Source organism: Caloenas nicobarica, chromosome 8, assembly GCF_036013445.1.
Source record: "Caloenas nicobarica isolate bCalNic1 chromosome 8, bCalNic1.hap1, whole genome shotgun sequence".
NCBI classification, from domain to species: domain Eukaryota; kingdom Metazoa; phylum Chordata; class Aves; order Columbiformes; family Columbidae; genus Caloenas; species Caloenas nicobarica.
This window is the reverse complement of record NC_088252.1, coordinates 28,353,141-28,371,781: the sequence shown is the minus strand read 5'-3', so window position 1 is coordinate 28,371,781 and position 18,641 is coordinate 28,353,141. Positions and strand designations below refer to the sequence as shown.

At 43.8% G+C, this 18,641-nt stretch overlaps 1 protein-coding gene across 1 annotated transcript in view; it reads left to right on the top strand.

Annotated features, from left to right (window-relative positions):
* Positions 1-14,372, top strand: part of GMPS (guanine monophosphate synthase) — a 29,805-nt gene extending 15,433 nt beyond the window's left edge. Inside the window, exons 8-16 of the mRNA XM_065639828.1 lie at positions 498-649; positions 1,324-1,497; positions 3,063-3,168; positions 4,239-4,354; positions 5,266-5,391; positions 6,419-6,534; positions 8,182-8,312; positions 9,622-9,794; positions 11,372-14,372. Of these exons, the coding sequence (XP_065495900.1) occupies positions 498-649; positions 1,324-1,497; positions 3,063-3,168; positions 4,239-4,354; positions 5,266-5,391; positions 6,419-6,534; positions 8,182-8,312; positions 9,622-9,794; positions 11,372-11,473 (1,196 nt within the window). The 3' untranslated portion in view covers positions 11,474-14,372. The remainder of the gene's footprint in view (positions 1-497; positions 650-1,323; positions 1,498-3,062; positions 3,169-4,238; positions 4,355-5,265; positions 5,392-6,418; positions 6,535-8,181; positions 8,313-9,621; positions 9,795-11,371) is intronic.
* The last annotated feature ends 4,269 nt before the right edge of the window (positions 14,373-18,641 follow it).

Sequence of the window (18,641 nt, the reverse complement as noted above, 5' to 3'; positions counted from 1 at the left end):
TGCTCTGACAGGCCACCAGAGTAACAAATTGAGGGAATCCCTGTGCAAATGTTCCTTCTGTAGGTTGTGGAGTTCAGTGCTGGTGAAAGATGCCAAAGAGCCTCCCTCTAAATTAAGAAGTATAATGTACCATGAGTAAATAGCACATCATTTAATTTCGCTTGCAGAAAGGCCTTGGGGAAATACTGTCCTGTAAACTACTTAAATAAATCAAGTAAATTCTAATCTAAGAGGAGAAGCAAGAACTGACCTTTCACACTGTTGCCTAGCCTCATAATGTGAAAAAAATTACCCACTAGAGTAGGGTTAATAAGAGAAATAGAGTGCTTTTGCTACATTAATTCTTGAGGTATTGAACAGACCTATTTAATGCAGCTGATAGTTTAAGGACTGGAATGATTTTTCTTTTTTAAAGCAATAGAGTGAAACTCATATTTTTCAAATTTGCATAAAAATCTTTACTGACTTCGCCAACGAATTCCTGTAATTTCCTACAGTGGTGAATGCAGCTCATTCGTTCTATAATGGTACAACAACTCTGCCCATCTCGGATGAGGACAGAACTCCACGTAAAAGAATCAGCAAGACCTTAAACATGACGACAAGTCCAGAAGAAAAAAGAAAAATTATTGGTGACACGTTTGTTAAGGTAGTGTTTATAATTATTTGTTGGTTGTGTGGGTGGGTTTTTTTGGGTTTTTTGGGGTTTTTTTGGTTTTTATTATATGATTTCTAGATAAAACTTCTAAGTCAGACTGTTTCATTCTGAAGCACGGTGCACCCAGAGGTATCAGTGATCTTATAAGTTGTGGATGACCTAAAGAAGTCATTGGTACGTTACCCTAAGCCTAAAATTTTTGGCAGTCAGTGGTCACAACACTGTTCACAAGCGTTGTACTAGGTCCACCATCATGTTTAGATATACGATATTGTTTAAGCAACAGCAATGAATGGCCAACCTTCCGTGTAATGTTTTTTCACCAAATTGATGAGTAACCTGAATTTGGACACATTTCTGTTGCTTTACTGCAGATGAGCCATTTTCCATCTGGCAGCTCCCGGCGTTGGTGGTGCAGGGAGAACAGAACGTTTAGTGAGCAGTGATGTTCCTGTTGTCTGAAGATGCTCTTTCCATTTGCTGTTCAACAAAATCTGGGTTTATAGGACTATTTCAGCAGGGGGCTACTGTCACAATTAGTTTCCCTGTTTGTTTGCGCTTCTGCAGCTCAGCAGCATTTGTTGAGCAATCCGTTATCTTCCTTTAGACCTTTGACAACCAAAAAGTAGATTGGAACATTTTTCTCCTTTCTCTTCATCATCTAGATTGCCAATGAAGTTATCGGAGAGATGAACCTGAAACCTGAAGAGGTTTTTCTTGCTCAGGGCACGCTCAGACCTGATCTCATCGAAAGCGCTTCCCTTGTCGCAAGCGGCAAAGCTGAAGTCATCAAAACTCATCATAATGACACAGAACTGATTCGAAAGTTAAGAGAAGAGGTAAATGAAAACGAGGGTGCTGGTGACGTGAAGCTGAGTATCAAAAACGAACAACTTCTGTGTTTTGCTGGTGTAACTGTCTCGTGTTGATGGGGGCTATTCTGATGAGGCCCTTTAAATTCTGTTGTAATATGTTGCAATTTATTACCCTTCTTTCTAGTTGCTACATTCTCAAAGTTGTCAAAAGCATTTGAGTATTGTCCAGCACTGGATACTGAGGAAGATGACAACAGATTGAACGTGGATTTATTCAGTGTGGATGACGTTGCTTGCTGTTTTACTCCTTACCCTCAAACCAAACCCGTGTTCTAGTAAGGAAGCAGAGCAAAACCAAAAGCCTTTAGCAGGAGAGTAGTTTCAGACTTCTCAGACACCTTTGTTCTGGCTCAGCTGGAACTCCTGGTGTAATGGGTCACTTATTCCTTCTGTTGTGTCTTGTTCTGAACACTAGTTGATGAGTAACCTGTAGGTACCGATGGTCCAGATCTGGCACATTGTGGATTCAGGCAAGAGCAGTGACGGGGCTTTAGTTGAAAGATAATCAGCTCTTGTTGAGAGAGAGGGCCAAAATTCTCCTCTTGAACCTCTTGTAGCATCCAGCACTGCAAACACAGTATTATCCTCTCTCTTGAGAGAGAGTAATACATTTAAATGGGGTGAAATCCAGGGATACTTCTTCTGGGTAACTACAGGGGTGAGTTCTTTCTGTTCTTACACAGCTTCGGCATCACATTTCTAGTTACGTGGTTAACCTGCTGGGCTCTCTGCCAGCAGTACCCTGGCGGCACACGGTCTGTTTGCCAGTCGTCAATTTAACAACCCCCAAATCTTAATGAAATGGCCCAGCATGGACATCTGTGGGTGCTGAGCAGAGCTTCGAGATGATGTGAACACAGGAGGCTGAACTGTGTGAAGATAAGCAGCCCCAGTCCTGGCCCTTTGATTGTAGCCCCGATCGGTCTGTTTGGTCCAAAGTCCAGAAAAGCTTTTCAAATGCTTTTCCCGCGCAGAGCTCTGAAGTGTTGTCATATGAAGCAGATGTAGGAGACTTGCCTTTTCTGACATTAGAAGGCAAAGTTCTCTGACTGTTATAAAATACTCTAAGAACGAACCAGCACGAGACATCATGTAACCCTGTTGAAAGGTGCTCAGTTATTAGTAAGTGCTCAACTGCAGGAGAGACGAGGAACTGTTTGTGATCCACACTTGTAATATTCATTACTGTGCAAAGTATTTTCAGTGCTTTTAGATTGGTTTGAACATGTAAAGAAGACAAGAAAGGTCTGAATTTGTGAAGGCAGAGCCAGCTTGACCTTACAGCTATATTTACGCTGATTGAGCCATTGATGCTTCTGGCACACACTTGAACTTTCTTGTCTTATCCTCTGTCCTGCAACCGTTTTACAAAGCCCACATTCACATCTACTTTTGTATTCAGTGTTTATGTGAGAGCTGGCAGCTGATGCTGTGAGAAGCCAGCCAGCCTGACTGCCATAACCCAAACATTTGAGGGTTTTTGTTTGAATATGTAAGCTGGAGAGTAAATTGCTTTTACTTTTGTTAAGGGTAAAGTAATAGAACCACTGAAAGACTTCCACAAAGATGAAGTGCGAGTGCTCGGAAGAGAACTTGGTCTCCCCGAAGAGCTGGTTTCGAGGCATCCCTTCCCAGGTAGGGGACTTGCTCTGTGCTGCTTAGTGAGGGGCTGTTGGTCACATCGGTGGTGTTTAGAATATACTTCCCCTGCAGAATAATTTTATGTTGGGGCATAAAACTTACGTCTAAACAGAGGAATAAAAAATGGATGGATTTATTAAAGTTTTTTCTTAAGCAGGATCTTTTTTTCAGGAGAGCATTTGAGAGCAGCTTTATGTGTAGTGGATTAAAGGAAAAGTTTTGCTTTAAGGAAACTTTTAAAGGAAAGTTTAAAGGAAAACCATTTGCTTTTAGCTGTATTTGTTTCTTTTTAGTTGTATAAGCCAAAGCAAGAATTATCAGTAAAGTGCAGCTGAATGCTGCCAGAGCTGTCAAATGTATCTTACTTGAAATAATGGTCCGTATCTACCTGCCTTTCTAAGGGGTATTTGCCGTTTTGAAAATGATGTTTTCTGCTGTTATTCTCCATGAAATCAAAGTATATAATAGAGTGAAGTCCACATGCTTTTAAGAGGGGTATTTTTCTGTCCATGCATTTTAAAACCGTCCTGCAGGGTGGGTAGTGGTGGCTGGCAGAGCGCAGAGGCTGCTGTGCTAATGCACCGGCACCACATGAAACGCAAGAAAACAGCTTCAGACATTTCCAGCAAATTACACAAGCTTTTGTGTTGAGTAGCTGAAAGGTCAAAGAGCCTTCAGGGGTCTTTAAAACCAGGGGAGACTCAAGTGTGCGCTATAAGCAGCTCTTTCATCCCAGCTGCCCAGCAAAGGGGAGGAGGAGGCTCCTGTTGGCTTTGGTTTGCCACCCACCACACTTCATCACCACTAACTGCTGCTTCACACAACCATCCAATTTAAGTTGTAGATAAATAATGCTTAAATGGACCAAGCAGTTTAATCCAGAACGATATTTGCTTGTGGTTTGTTGATTTTTTTCGGTCTTGTAAAGTGTTAAGACAAAGCATAGATACAGTGGCAAAGTCTACTCAGTGATTGACCTGCTGTTCCAGACGTTGTCACATTTTGTAGATGAAAATTGGCTCTTCTGTTATGTAGTATAATGTTTTTTCACCTTTGCGTTGCAGGTCCTGGTCTAGCAATCAGAGTGATATGTGCTGAAGAGCCTTATGTGTGCAAAGACTTCCCTGAAACAAACAACATTTTGAAAATAGTTGCAGATTTTTCTGCAAGTGTTAAGAAGGTAACAAAATTTCTAAGTTCTAATATGCCTAAAAGTAGTATGATCGTTCTGTGGTGGCCTGCAATGAGGTTTAAGCTACTAGTTTCAAACTCCTTACTTGTACTCTTTAAGGAGTAATGCATTCCAGTACAACCCACTCAAAACCATTCCGTATCGTGCAGTAGAATTTTTTGCACCATGACTGGTGCAAATATTAAGCAATTTCTGGAAAATGCAAGTTTATATACCTTTCATATAGTAAATAAGTTTTGTTTTAGTTAAACTTTGTGCAGGTGAGGATTTCTGGAGATTTTTCCCTCCCTGAGATAATTGTAACCTCCTAGATCTGCACGTCCTGACAATCCCTGAATGTCTAAATGAAAGCGCAGGAGTGAGGAACTAGCGCTTGCCACATGTCCTGAACGAAAACATCAAATTTTAATTGATGATGTTTTAGTTCTCAGTCTCTTAACTGTTATGATTACTATAAGCTCACTTGAACTGAATTGCAGGGGCTGGAACGTCGTTAGCAGAGTCCGGCTCTAACTTAGTGTCCAGTGTTTTGGAAGTTGTTTTGAACTAAAGGGGAGTATTTCCTTGAAAACTCATTGAGTTGCAGTGTAGCATAACAGGATGTTGCTTTGTACTCTATCTGAAATAAACAACAAAAATGAAAAGTATAGCTTTGTGAAAGAGGATGAGCATAGGAAAAGAGGTTCAGCTTAAACTGCATGCAGTCCAATCCAATAAAACTGCCTTTGCTAAAATTAATTATTAAAGGGTTTTTTAAAAAATAGTTCCAAGGGGTAAATGTGGACTAAATTTAAGCAATCAGCTACTTAAAATGCAAATAAAATCATTACTTGTAAGTTGTGTTTGCATGCTTGGGGGCTTTATTTTAATTAAATTTATTTTTCTGCATCGTTGCACAGCCACATACTTTGCTACAAAGGGTCAAAGCGTGTACAACTGAAGAAGACCAGGAGAAGCTGATGCAGATCACCAGCCTACATTCACTGAATGCCTTCTTGTTACCAATCAAAACTGTGGGAGTGCAGGTAAATGGATTCATTCCAGGGATGTTCTGAAAGCCGCTTCCCACAGCGTGGCAGCTGAACTGAAGCGCAAGAATTGCCGCTTTATGGTTGAAAATAAAGGGCTTGACTTGAGAACATAAACTTCAAGTGACTGGGATACCTACATTATTGTCATTTGTTGGTGCAAAGGCGTTGAGACATCTGAATAGACACAGGAGCAAATAGCAGGTGTCGTGTTCGAGGATACCGTTGACGTTGACTAATACTGGTCACATATGGGCAGTTTCTTCATGACTTCAAAATCTCATAGACCTCTGCTGTATTCCTCTTGCGCCCTTTATGGCTGAGAAGTCCTAGGCTGAGTTGATCAAAAAAACCCCTCTGCTTCTTACACTTGACCATGCTTATTGCCCTTTCCTGCACTTTTTTGAATGGTGCTATATCCTTATCCTTGTTAGGAAAGGAGCCAGAGCAGGCCGGTCAGGGTACGGGAACACTCGAATCTGCGCCGTGACAAAGTGATCACCAAACGCTGAGCTGCCATTCTCACAGAATTGCATGCACTAACTTGGAAGATTTCATTACTGAGTACTCATGGCTGTAAAGTACCTGTCTTTGTTTTATCAGTATTGAATTACACCTTTTATTATCAGCTGTGTAATCTTGTGGGTCTCTTCTGAAACTCCGTGCGGCCAGCTTTTCTCACTATTTTTAATAGCAGTACTATCAGCAGATTTCTACAGGCTCTCTTCAGATGGCGCCGTCAAAATACCAATACACAATCAGCCCCTGTGCTCAGGTGACCTTATCTGAATCTTTCCATTCTGAAAATTTTCCTTTTATACGCTCTCGTTAGCTCACAAGAGGTCTATCTTATTCTGTATTTTCTCATTCACTTGGTGTCTCTCAGTGTACTGATTTCACCAGCTCAGTGTCTGATAAATGTTGGCACAAAGTATGGTCCTGTAGCCTACGGAATGAACGGGAAGGTATTGTGAACTATTTTGGCACCAAACCGTGTTCAATTAATATTTTTTTTTAATTATAGGGTGACTGTCGTTCCTATAGCTATGTTTGTGGGATCTCTAGTAAAGATGCTCCACACTGGGAGTCTCTTATGTTTCTCGCCAGGCTCATACCACGCATGTGCCACAACATAAACAGGTAAGTATTTGGAGTTATGTTTATTTCTAACGATCTACTTCATGTATGGACATTTAGCATACACAAGCATTCTCTTGTTTATCCTACGCTAAAACGTTTTTATATGTATCATACGGAGGTTGCAATTACACAATAAATCAAAGCAGGTTTATTTCTGGAATTACTAGCTTGAAAAATAACTCCATAGCCTATCTCCTCAGTTTTATTTTTAAGCACTTGATTAGACAATATCCAGTGTAACTTATGCAAAATCTTTTTTGAAAGAGTCCAGGCCTGTGGGTGAGTTGTGGTGTCTTGCGGGTTTTTCTTGCTTTGTGTCAAAAAGAGAATTTACATGGGACTGTCGCTTCTAACGGCACACAGGAAAGCTCCAAAGCTGGGCAGTTTAATCTTAATGGAGCTCTTTGTGAATATGCCTTTTTGAGCTACTTGATTGAATAGCTCTTCTAGCAGCTGAAGCTGCTTAGATATTAAATCAGTTCTGGAGAATGCATATCCTTCTTGCCTGGCTGGAGACTTTGACAAAACTGCTTATAATTGCTTATAGCAAAACTGCATTTTGTCACGCAAGTGACACCTACTGCAAGAGGTATTATTCTTAAAGGCGAGATCTTAAATTGCAAGATACTTCTTCAAACTAAATGCAGAGGGTACAAAAGAAGCTATAAAATCAGGATTGCATGTGCAATTTCAAAGTATGTGCTGGATTTACAGCGTCGCTCTCTTCTTTAAGCTCCAGTGGATTTAATCCTCCCCACACCTTGGGGTCTGTTTGCAGGATCTCTCGTTGCTGTGTGTAGGGATGAAGGTTGAGGAGAGCACTGAAATAGTTGCTGTTCTGCCCAGCTGTGCTCGCAGACTTTGTGTTACAAACAAAAATACAGAACGTAAAGCTCGCGTATTTTTCTGCTTTGGATTTTAGACAAGTGTTCTTGGTTTTATCTACGAACTCAAATAACCTGTGTGAACACGTTGTAGTAAGTCTGTGTATGAGGCCCATCAGGCGATATTATACTTTGCTTTTTGTTCTTCAACATATAAAACACGAGGAATGAGATTGAAAAATATAAAGCTGATGTGACTGGTTTGAATGCAGAAGATAGCTTATTACAGCTGTAGTTATGTAGATTTATAAATTAGGATGTTAGTGCCCTGTGATGAAAACACAGCTATTCATTAACAATAAGGTTTACTATTCAATGTTATTTTTTGGTGGTTTACTATTAAGAGAGAAGATAGAAATTGTAAGCACTTATTAAGCAGCTTTCTCAGAATAATCTTAACTTCTACTGACATCAAAGAAAGATTGAAAAAACACCATTTTGTGATACCACTGAGTTAGTATTTCTGTTTTTTTCAAAGGATTGTGCTTTGGAATAAGTAATATTGAAGCTATCGCTAGCCTCTGGCAAACCAGAGTAAATTACTGTGTTTGACTTCCAAAGCTAGTGTGCATGTCAGGTTTATAAAATATAGGCATGAAGTTACGTTAAGCTCTAGTTAGTAACTAAGGAGAAAAATCAAATATTATGCTTTTTTCCCCTAATTTTATTTTCTCACTGCAATACTAAAGAGGCGTCCTTCAGGCAATCTGTTTTATCCCGTGTACACAAAATGCGTTTTTCTGCCATCGCGTTTGTTTTCCAGAGTTGTGTACGTGTTTGGTCCACCGGTCAAGGAGCCTCCCACGGACGTCACCCCCACGTTCCTGACGACGGGCGTCCTCAGCACTTTACGTCAAGCTGATTTTGAGGCTCACAACATTCTCAGGGAGTCTGGTAGGTGCTTCGCCTCATCCCATGAGTTCTGCAAACTTCTCCAAAAAGTACCGTTAACCAGCTGAAAGTCGACGGAATCCCTCTCTTTGCTGACGATCTCCGTCATCAGCGTTTACCTGAAGTGAAGACACTTGACATGGTTTCTAAATCATGGTAGAAAGATGGGAGCCCAAATAGTACGTTTCTAATGATGATGACGCTCACGAACTGTGGTGTTTTCATATTTCTCAAAGTGAAAGCTGTATTTGTAAACCCAGCCACGTCGGGCCAGCAAACGGTGGTACTTCAAACCACCAGATGATTTGGTACGTGGGCAGTGTCTGGGAATATACTAGTTCTGAGGTTCAGCCTATTTTTTTATTTTATTTTTTTAAATTAATTACATTTGAAGATGTGATATGATATGTGTGGAAAGCAGTTCATCAGACTTGCCTGTGTTTATATAAATGAAGTTAAAGGATATCTCCCTTTGAAAATGCATGTTCTGTTTGCAAGGTTGTCATAACAGAATTCGTACAAAATCAGCCTCAAAATGCTGAGGATAACACTGTCAATTACACTTGTAAAACTGTAGATGTGTCTCGCTAACTTTTGGTGACACGTGGCTTTGTGTGAATGAATCGCTCCCAAAAATAAGACGTGAATTTTTTAGTGAAAAAGGCTCTGTGTGGCACCCGCTGCAGCTGGTGCACGCAGGTGAGATCCTGTGTCAGTGCAGGCTGCTGCGGACCCAAATATCAGAATTTTAGATCATGTAAACAACAAAATTAGGGACTCTGTATTGGCTTTCAGAAGGACACATTTAAAAATAAAAATTAAAAAAAGAAGAGAGATAATCGTCTGGAGTTACCAATCAACCACCAGCAACAGGGATGCTGAGGAGCTTTCTGTTAAATATGTTGAAGACAGAGAGATAGTTGTGAACCGCTTTGTTTGGCTTGATATGGGAATAGATAAAACCTCATGGTTATGTTATGTGGGAAGGAAGGTAGATTTTTAAATTGCATTCGCGGGCAATTACAGGGCTAATGGAGATTATCTGGTTTTGTTCTGCGTGCCTGCAAACCCTGAAGGGTGTTTCAAGGGGCAATTTGAGTTGTTATACACACCACTAATTACATAATCATATAACGAGTGTGGATCTTCTAAGGTGTGGTAGCAGTAGGGAAAAGATCCCAGAAGATCTAAGTGTAATAATAATATATAATAATATATAGTTCAAAGTACATGCGGGAAATTCTGTAAAACTTCTATCATGTTCGTGTCTTTAAACCAAATTAATTGCACTTTGTACTACTGTTTTCTGAAGGTTATGCCGGAAAAATTAGCCAGATGCCAATAATACTGACACCGTTGCATTTCGATCGGGACCCCCTACAGAAACAACCTTCCTGTCAAAGATCGGTGGTTATTCGAACTTTTATTACAAGTGATTTTATGACTGGTATTGCAGCAACTCCTGGTAATGAGGTTCCAGAAGAGGTAATGTGGATTTTCAGGTTTCTTTTCAACATGACCTATTATAGTATTGCAGATGCCTCATTTTGACTTTCTGCCCTCTCTCTTGATTCCTTGTCCTGACTTTGATTTTATGGCAATTTTTTTGTCGTCTTCATAGTATTCGTTAGGAAGAATATGGTGGTGTTTGGGGCAAAAAAACCTCACAAAATGAGAAGCTGGCAGATGAATATGAGAAACTTCAAGGCTTTCCAACAGAATTGAGGCAAAGTACCATCAATTTAAAAAGAAAGAACACCCCAACTATTCCTGGGATTTTGAAATTAATTTTTTGCATTAGTAATTGGAAATGTCCTGACTTTAAAAAATTGCCCTCGATCCCCACTTCTGATTTTACTGACACCTGCTGTTTGACATCTCAAAATGTGCTGGTTTCTATTTAGGTCACTGAAAGGATTTAGGCATATTTTTCTGGGAGACTTTGTCCATGTCCAGTTTCAAGCACTTGGTCTCTGTGGGAATGCACTGTAGATGAAGAACAGGATTGGCTTTTTTAAAAAACATACTTTAAAAGCATATAGGCACTGTTTAGTAATTGTATGTAACTGAAGCCTTCCACTTTAAGGCAGCCTGTCCATTTAAAAGGAAATTATGCAAGGCTAAGTTACAATATGAACTATTCCATTATATAAAATGAGGATTCAAGTTTGTGTTTAAAACAAAACAAACACCAGAAAAGCCATAACCAAACAAAAAAGCCCACATTCTTCGAAGTGTAAAATGGTCATTTTAAGGCTAGGTAATAAAGTGGTAACGAAATAGAAGACATGGAAAATACCTGTATTTATGAGAACATAATCAGATTTGATTAAAAATTTTCTGTGTTTTTCTACGGAGAGCAACGCATTGATTAATTAATGCTTGCACTATAAACCAGCACGTGGTGCCAGTGGCCTTGGTGTGAACCGTTGGAGTTTTAAGGAAGCTGAACTTCTAAGGATCAGCAAATTCACATCTAGAATATTTTGCAAACATGAATTGGTTGTGAACTCTGGAGAAAAACTCTCAATGGAAACTCCTTTGGATGCTGCTTTCTGGTTTTTTGGTGTGGTGTTGGGTTTGTTGTTTTTTTCTTTTTACCTTTAGAGCTGCCTTTTTGGTTTTGAAAGGGGTTTCACTCTGAGCTGTCGTTCAGCTGGAGATAATGGTCTGAGAAAAGTCTGACAATGATCGATAGCAACACAACAGCCAATGTTCCCCCTGGACTTTCACGGAACAGTTTGGAAGCTGAGGAGCTGCTGCTATGAGGGAATTGTTTATTATCGGGTTTATTATCTGGTTTATTATCGGGGCCGAAAATCAGCACTTTCACAGTGTAACTGCAGATATCCTGAAGCCAAAGGTTTTCTTTAAGCTGATTTTATTTCTTAGTTGGTGGTCATATGCTAATAGCTACAGGCTCTTTCTCTCCTGTGTATAACAGAATTGGTGTGAACAAAATTTTCCTCTTTTAAGCTTTTCTCAGGTAGTTTTTATCGGGTCTGTTTTACGTGCTTTCTTCTGATGATTTTTTTTTTTTTTTTTTTTCCCCTCCACAATAGGTTGTGTTAAAAATGGTGGCGGAGATCAAGAAGATTCCTGGCATTTCTCGGGTGATGTATGACTTGACATCAAAGCCACCAGGAACTACGGAGTGGGAGTAATTAACTTTTTTTTCTATTGAAGTACTGTGTGCAGTCTAAATCATATCAGAAACCATTCCCAGTGTTGACATGCAGTACTGTGAAAGAGCGACTGGAGCTGCTACATCGCATCAGATTCCTCTCCGGGAGCAGAAACCTGCGGTTAAGAGCTTTGCTGGGGATGAGAACGAAGTGAGGCTGAGGATTTGTACGGGTAAATAATCATGGCAGCATTGCCGGTGCGCAGACAGATTCCTCTTGCTTTTGCCTTTGTCTTACCTATTCCTCTTTTCATGTGTTTTATTGTTGACTGTCATTTCAGTGTCTCTCTTTTGGTTTTTTTTTTTTGTACACTGCGTAAAAAGAGGCAGTTTATTTTACTTCTACCAAAAGCGTTGTTACGGCCTAAAAATGCAAAATGAATTCTTTGTGACCAACTGCTTTTGAACGGATTTATTATAAATAAATATTTTGCCAAATGGAGTAGTGAGTAACTGTTGAGTTGTGGAATTACTGTGTATCTGTTGTATACTGTTAAGCTTGTTCTATATTGTTTGACGTATTAGCCCACGGCAATAACATTGAGCTCCAAGAGAGTAACGATGAATTATTACGAAGTGACCTGTCTGTCCTCACCCCCTTTTGCATCGCTCGGTAGGTGTGCGTGTCAGTAATGGACGTGTATACATCAGCTAATATTTAGTGTGCACTTCATGTATGCGTATGTCAAATTGCAGACAGGGAAGGATCTTTGCTTCTGGGACTCTGCCAGGAGCATAAAAACGGGAGCGAGATTTGGAAGCTGTTGCACCAGAGCGACTGGATCTGCAAATCCTCCTCCTGTCCCCAGGTGCTTGTGCAACGGTCCCTTCGCAGCCGCTCACGTGCTTTGGTTACAGTTTATTTTCTGCACATTCGCTTTTACAGGAATTTTTTGTATGTGTTGTACTTAGCTTGATCTTTAAGGTCATCGTAGTCGTTAGTGTGGAGTCAGCTGTCGGAGGTGACGTCCCCGATCCCGTAGATCCTTTCCGTCACCCGCGTTCTGCTGTTTCTGTAGTTACGTAAGCAATAATTTGAGCGGTGGTTACTTGGGTCACCCGTGCTTTCCTGCTGTGTCGAGGCCGAGCTGTTTGCACCCACCGCAGAGTTTTGGGCGCGTCCCGCGGTTGCTGTCGGGAAGGAACCTGACCCAGGTACCTTCCCGGCGGAACCGCACCCCACATCCTTTGGTTCATTTAAGCAGTTGCGTTTCATTCAGCTGCGCGATTACCGTAGTATTGTGGGGACGAAATACTTGTTTTAAACTGTTCCATAACATGGACTATTTAGTGGCTGTAGCTACTTACATTTCCACTCGCGTAGATTTGTGAACTGGAATAATGGTTGGAAGTGTTTGTTCTATATTCTTTTGATTGCACACGTTTCCCTGTTGTTCTTACATTTACTGCCTACGCATTATGGAAATCCAGTTTAATTTCTGCTTATAGGAAATGGCGAATTTGCATCAATGTATTTTTTTGCTGAGCGGTGTTTTTTCAGGTGGGGAGGGAGGTGGCGTCGCAGCCCTTTGGGGACACGGGTGCGCGGGGGAGCAGAAATCTGCCCCCCCGCATCCCTGCTCCGGGCACATTCTCTAGCCTGGGAAAATTGAACTTAATTGATATCTCGGTTGCCCCCTTTATGAAATATGGGGGCGGTGATTCTCACCCATGTCCATCATAACCTCTTTGAGCCCTTTGGATGAGCTTTTTGTGGTGTAAGTGAAGTATTACCAATACACATGTTCTTTCGTTACTGGACTGTGATCTGTAAGAGCTGTTAAAAAACAGTGTAAGTTGGTGTTTGCTGTGGCAGGATCTGTTTTAGCACGGGTTCTGTTGGAAAGAAATTTTCGTGGTAGCTTGTCTCGAAAGAAAGCTCCCTAATGCAATCATGGCCTTGGAGTACATTCGAACTTTTTGTCAGAAAAAGCTGAGGGTACCTGTTTTCCTCACTGTGTTGGTATCTCAGATGTGAAGGGTGCAATGACATGAAACGAATCTTTTTGGTGCGATGCAGAAATCCTTCAGCCTTTGGACGCCACAGCGGTTGCTGCTCGTTGTCAGCCGCTCGCTCTTGCTGCCCCGCTGCTGGCTTGTGTAACCTCGCCAACAAAAGGCAAACCGGGAGGAATTACTACAAAGTAATGCGAAGAATATAGGAATCATGAAAAAGTAAATAAATCTGCAGTGTATTCACTGCGTGTTGCGCACCTGGATGTCCTTCCTGGAGTTGCATCTGAATTATAGGTGCGGTATATACGTGTGTTTTCTGCGGGTACTGGTGTGACATACGCTTTTACCGTCTTTAATCACCTGGGTTGCTTTCATGTCTAACAAAGCGGAGCTTGACAGCAATTCCCATGCTCTTTAGGAACATACTTTATTATTATTATTTTTTTTAAGCCAGAAAATTGAATATTGAAAATTTTAGGCTTAAATTATTGCACTATGATCAAAAGGTCTTATCCAAGTGAAATGGCTTGTCTTTAGCTCTCTTCCCCTGTCTGACGCCGGTGCCGTGTGTCGTAGCTGTGGTGGGCTGTTCTTGGGAAGGTTGGTGTTATCCCAGCGGTTCGGAGTGTTTGCTGTGGAATCCGTGTGTATCGGACACCCAGAAGTGGAGAGAAACATAATGCTCTGTTCACATTTCTTAAAAAATATATATATATATTTAGCACCTAGTTTACAAACTAATAACTGTAGCTGCCCTGTACAGTTGTTCACCTCGAGTCTTCAGTAAAACATGTCAGCAGTTAGAGGAATTTGTATTGGGGGCGTTCCCCGTCATTCTCAATTTTTAACATTTTTCTGCTTGTGAGATGATAAAGTACTGTGAGCCTTAATTTTTATCCACAAATAAAAATATTATGTTTGAACGGTGGTGTGACTTATTTTTTGGGGGGGCGGGGGGGGCTTACGTGTAGAAAATGAGGGTGTCCGTTTTGGGTTGAAAGAGCTGTTTTGTGGCGGTCGTGACCGCCCTGGGGCGAGGAGCTGTCCCTTGTGTCACCTCGTGGGACGTGGTGTCCCAGCCGGAGACCCCAGCACCTCGTTGCATGGGGGCCGCGGTTGGTTTTGTGGCAGAGCTCTGCTGCGGGTGTTGAACTGGCTTGGGCAGCAGCTCACAGCTCCAAGCCCGCCTGCAAATTTATCCTCGAAAAATAGAAAAAGCTGAGATAAGAGTTATGAGCACAAACCTTCATGAGCAGTTGCAAGGAGCTGCTGGAGAGAGTGAGAGTGGGCACAGGTGGTTTATCATGCTTGAAGATCTTTACGCTCCATCAGCAAAGCCAACAAACGTGACAGCCGGGGTTTCTGGGTGTTGAATGATTTGGCCTCGACCGCCACGGCGGTTCTGGCTCCGTGGGGGACACGGTGGGAGCGCGTTTGACCGAGCCGCTGCTGAGGGGTCTGTGATGGAAATAAACCCTTTTTCCCCCAATAGTGCCGTTGTTCTCACCCGGACACCCCCGTGGCGTTTCTGGGTGGCTGCGGCACCCTCTGCTCCATCCGCAGCTGGAACAGCCGCCCCGCGCTGGGGACCCACGTACCCCACAGAGTCTGCGGGGCTTCCGTACGGGTTTGGGAGGGATTGTCTTTCTGTCGAGAGTCTTCAAAACAAATGTCACGCTTAGTGTGCTTTTTCTTCTGCAGATCAGTCGTGATGGAGATGCTGGGGCAAAAGCCTCTGTCTGGTTTCCAGAATTTCGGGAGAGTGCGAAGGGACCTCGTGGAGAAGCAGCGGGAAGGATCCCAAGGTGAGGAGGACACGCGAGTCCCGGCTGGGATTTGGAAGAAGTTTGTTCAGCTTTCCAGCCCAGGCTGTTCCCGCAATCCCGTGCGCTGCGGCACGGTACCCGCTGCCGTGTGTTGGAGTTTCCCTGGTTTGTTTCCTCAGTTTAAAAAAATTCAGTTTTCTATTGACATTGCATCAGTTAAGCTACACTTAAGACCAGGGCACCTGTTTCTGGGGCTGCTGTTCTTGCCCTGTGCTGGTTTTATTTAAAGGAATCCTTCACTGTCTTGCTTCGCTTTAGTCCAGTAATGATATTTCTAATAGGACAAAAAGCTTCTATCTTGAAACGTTTCCTCAGCACTGGCTGTGGGGCTGGTTTCCTTGCTGGATTAGGAGCAGATTGCAAAGGGATTGTAGTGCAATGATTGTAACTGATTTCACCACGATTCAGGCCATTAAGCCATTTGTCTAATTTGTAAATGTGAAGAAAGCCGGGAGTAAAGTGGGGTCGCACAGCGCAGGCTCGCAGCCAGACCGTTTCCATGGCTCTGCCCAAAGATCAGATCAAGAGGCCCTTGCGATTTTTCCTTCTTAGATCTAATTTCCCATTGAATTTTGTAATTTCATGCATCTCATCAGGGCACAGAAGCCGAGACAAAGTGCTCGCGCCGTCCCAAGGATAACGGCTCCTCGGTGCCAGGAGGTGAACCGCATCTCATCCCGGGAACGCGTTATTTCTGGTCCTTTAATTGCCTGAACGAGAACTGCAGAAAACTGAGCCAGTGCTGTAACTTAATTACTTCATTACGAAATTGAAAAGTTTAAACGTTTGAATAAGTTGGCTGGCTTTTGAGACGTTGATGCCCTCATGGTTTTGCTCGCGCTCGTTTTGAAGGTGGCAAAGGCGGACCTTGGAGATGGCATCCTAAACTCGTAAAGCTCAGGGAAATGAGGAAAAAACAAAACGAAAAACCAAAACAAAGCCCCTAACAACCAGACAAACCCACCCCAAAGTGGGGTGCGTCACTGCACGCTGAAATGCTGATTTTTATTCCCGTAAGCATCATGAGGGGACCAGGTGTTTGGTGGGAATTCTGCTAGGAAGTATTTCCAGGCTCTTTAAGAACTCTCATGAGCGATGGGAGAAACCCCAGCGACACCCCCGTCCCCGCCACACGGCTCCCAGGGACTGCGGGGGTTCTGCGCTGTCCCTGCGGGGCCCACAGAACAGCGGGGGGGACGTTTCTCCTGCCCTAATCCTGTCCCCAGAGGAGCAAATCCCAGGGCGGGGGGTGCCAGGGGCTGGAGCGGGGGTCTGTATCAGTCCGGTGCCCGCCAGGGCCGCGCTTCAGCCTCGCTTAATGACTAATGTTGGAATAATTCATCCTCCCCCGGTGGCTCCAGGGGAAGGGTTGTCGGTCCTCAGCACGAGGGAGTGGGGAGGAGACAGAAAATTGCGTTTGCAGCGGCTGCTTTGGCCGCGGGGCGCAGGACGCGTTTCTGCGCTGCTCCCACCGCCCCGGGCTTGCGAGCTGCCGTGTGCCCCGCTGCTCCCACGCGGTCCTTTTCTGCGGCTCTAATTGATTTAAATGTGTGTTCAGGACCCCTCTAGGAGCTGGGGTATTTTTCTCGTTGATCGTTCCCCGGAGTGGTTTGGGATACAAAGGCCAATATAAAGCTGTTTGCAAGATTTCTTCCTTTTCCAATGTTTTGGTTTTTTTAGTGTGGAAAAAAGCATGGGAAAAATGTTCTGAGGTAAGCGTAAGCTTCGTGGACAGCCTGAGTTTGAATTGCGTATTAATTAAGAGAAATACTAACTAAAGAGGAACACTTTCTGTCCCTTGCAGGGTCTGGCAGCAGGTGACAAAGCTGAGGGGACTGTGCCCCCATGTGTGTCCCCTTGCTCCCCAGGGTGCCGGGCTCTGCAGAAAAGGCTGTTGGCCAACCTATTTACGTGCACGCTTTCCTTAATGAAGAAGAAAGAAGTAATTCCAAGCTGCCGTGCATAATTTAGCACGCGCTCTGACGTGGGCTGGTGGGGACGGTGACCCGGGCACGGACACCGGAGTCCCCGCGCTGTCATTTCCCCGGTGCAAAGCGGCGATGCTGCGGGAGAGAGAAGTTGATGGCGTTTCTGTGCCGTGGCCTCCTGGTCCCGGGGCTCTGCCCGAGCCGGCGCTTGGCTCTTGTTCGTACAGCTCTCACATGTCGGGTTTTATGTCCAGAACTTAGATTTTTCTGCAGCTTTTATCCTTTGGGTCCTCTTCGAGGTGTGCCAGTGATTCAATGCTGCTCGTGCAGTTTGCTCCGTGGGTTAATTTTGGGATTATTTAGGCAAGGTGACCTGCAACAAGTCACTTAGAAGTGCCCAGCTTATCTTTTCATGCCTGAATCTGCCTGGGTCTTGCCCAGCTGTCTGGGTTTCTTGGCGTGGAGGTGGGATGCTGCTCAGGACATTGGGAATACAGGGGGAATCAGTGGGTTTTTAGGGGTTTTAGAGGGGGGAAAAAAAAGAATAGGAGATTTCCTTGCTGACCGCAGCCCTGTGAGGGCTCTGGAGAGATGTCCCCCTGCTCCTATGGGGCTCCAGACAGTGTTGGGGTCAGAGCTCGGGGGACCAGGACTGGAGCGAACGTTGTACCTGTGTGACGGGAGCTGGGGACCCAGCACCGTGCACACCCGGTTTGAAGGTGACTAAGTCAGGATTTGGATTCAGGACGATCCTTTGCGCTTCGCTTTTATTTTTAGTCCGTTCTGTAGCGCTGATTGCCATGGTAACGCAGCAGCATCGCGCGGGTTCTCCCAGGGATGTGGCAGCACAGGAGCAGGCGTGGGGACAGGGCTCCCGGCCCTGGTTTTTGGGGACAGGTGGCAGCTCAGTGTCCCGTGTCTGCTCCATCCCGTGGGCTCGGTGATGGTCAGAGCTGGCACTCGCTGCCACCCCTGCCTGGGCTCTGCCCCTCTGGGATCCAAACACGATCCTCCAAGCGCACAAACCTGTCCAGGAGGAATTTTAAATGCATCCTTGGAGCATTAAAGCTGCTCAGCAGGGGAATTAATCACTCAAAACCTTGTCAACCGGAGTGGTTCAGCCTTTTCGTCTGAAATGTATGCAGAAAAGTGAAGAACAGCGTGGGTGGTTCTGCACCTCTTGGTACTGTCTGAAAGCAGATGCTGGAGGATCCTCGGGCTTCAAAGGCCGGTGTGTGTGTCCCAGAGCAGAGCCCCGGGCGGCCGCTCGCCTCCTGAAAGCTCTGAACATCTGAATTCCCCTTGACCGTGGAAAATCTTCCCCTTTCTAATCATCGATGCCTTGTTCACCGGTCACTCTCGGTGCAACCCGGAGCAAACCCAGAAAAGCCGCTCATCAGTGATCTCACTGAAGACTCACAGAATCACAGAATGTCAG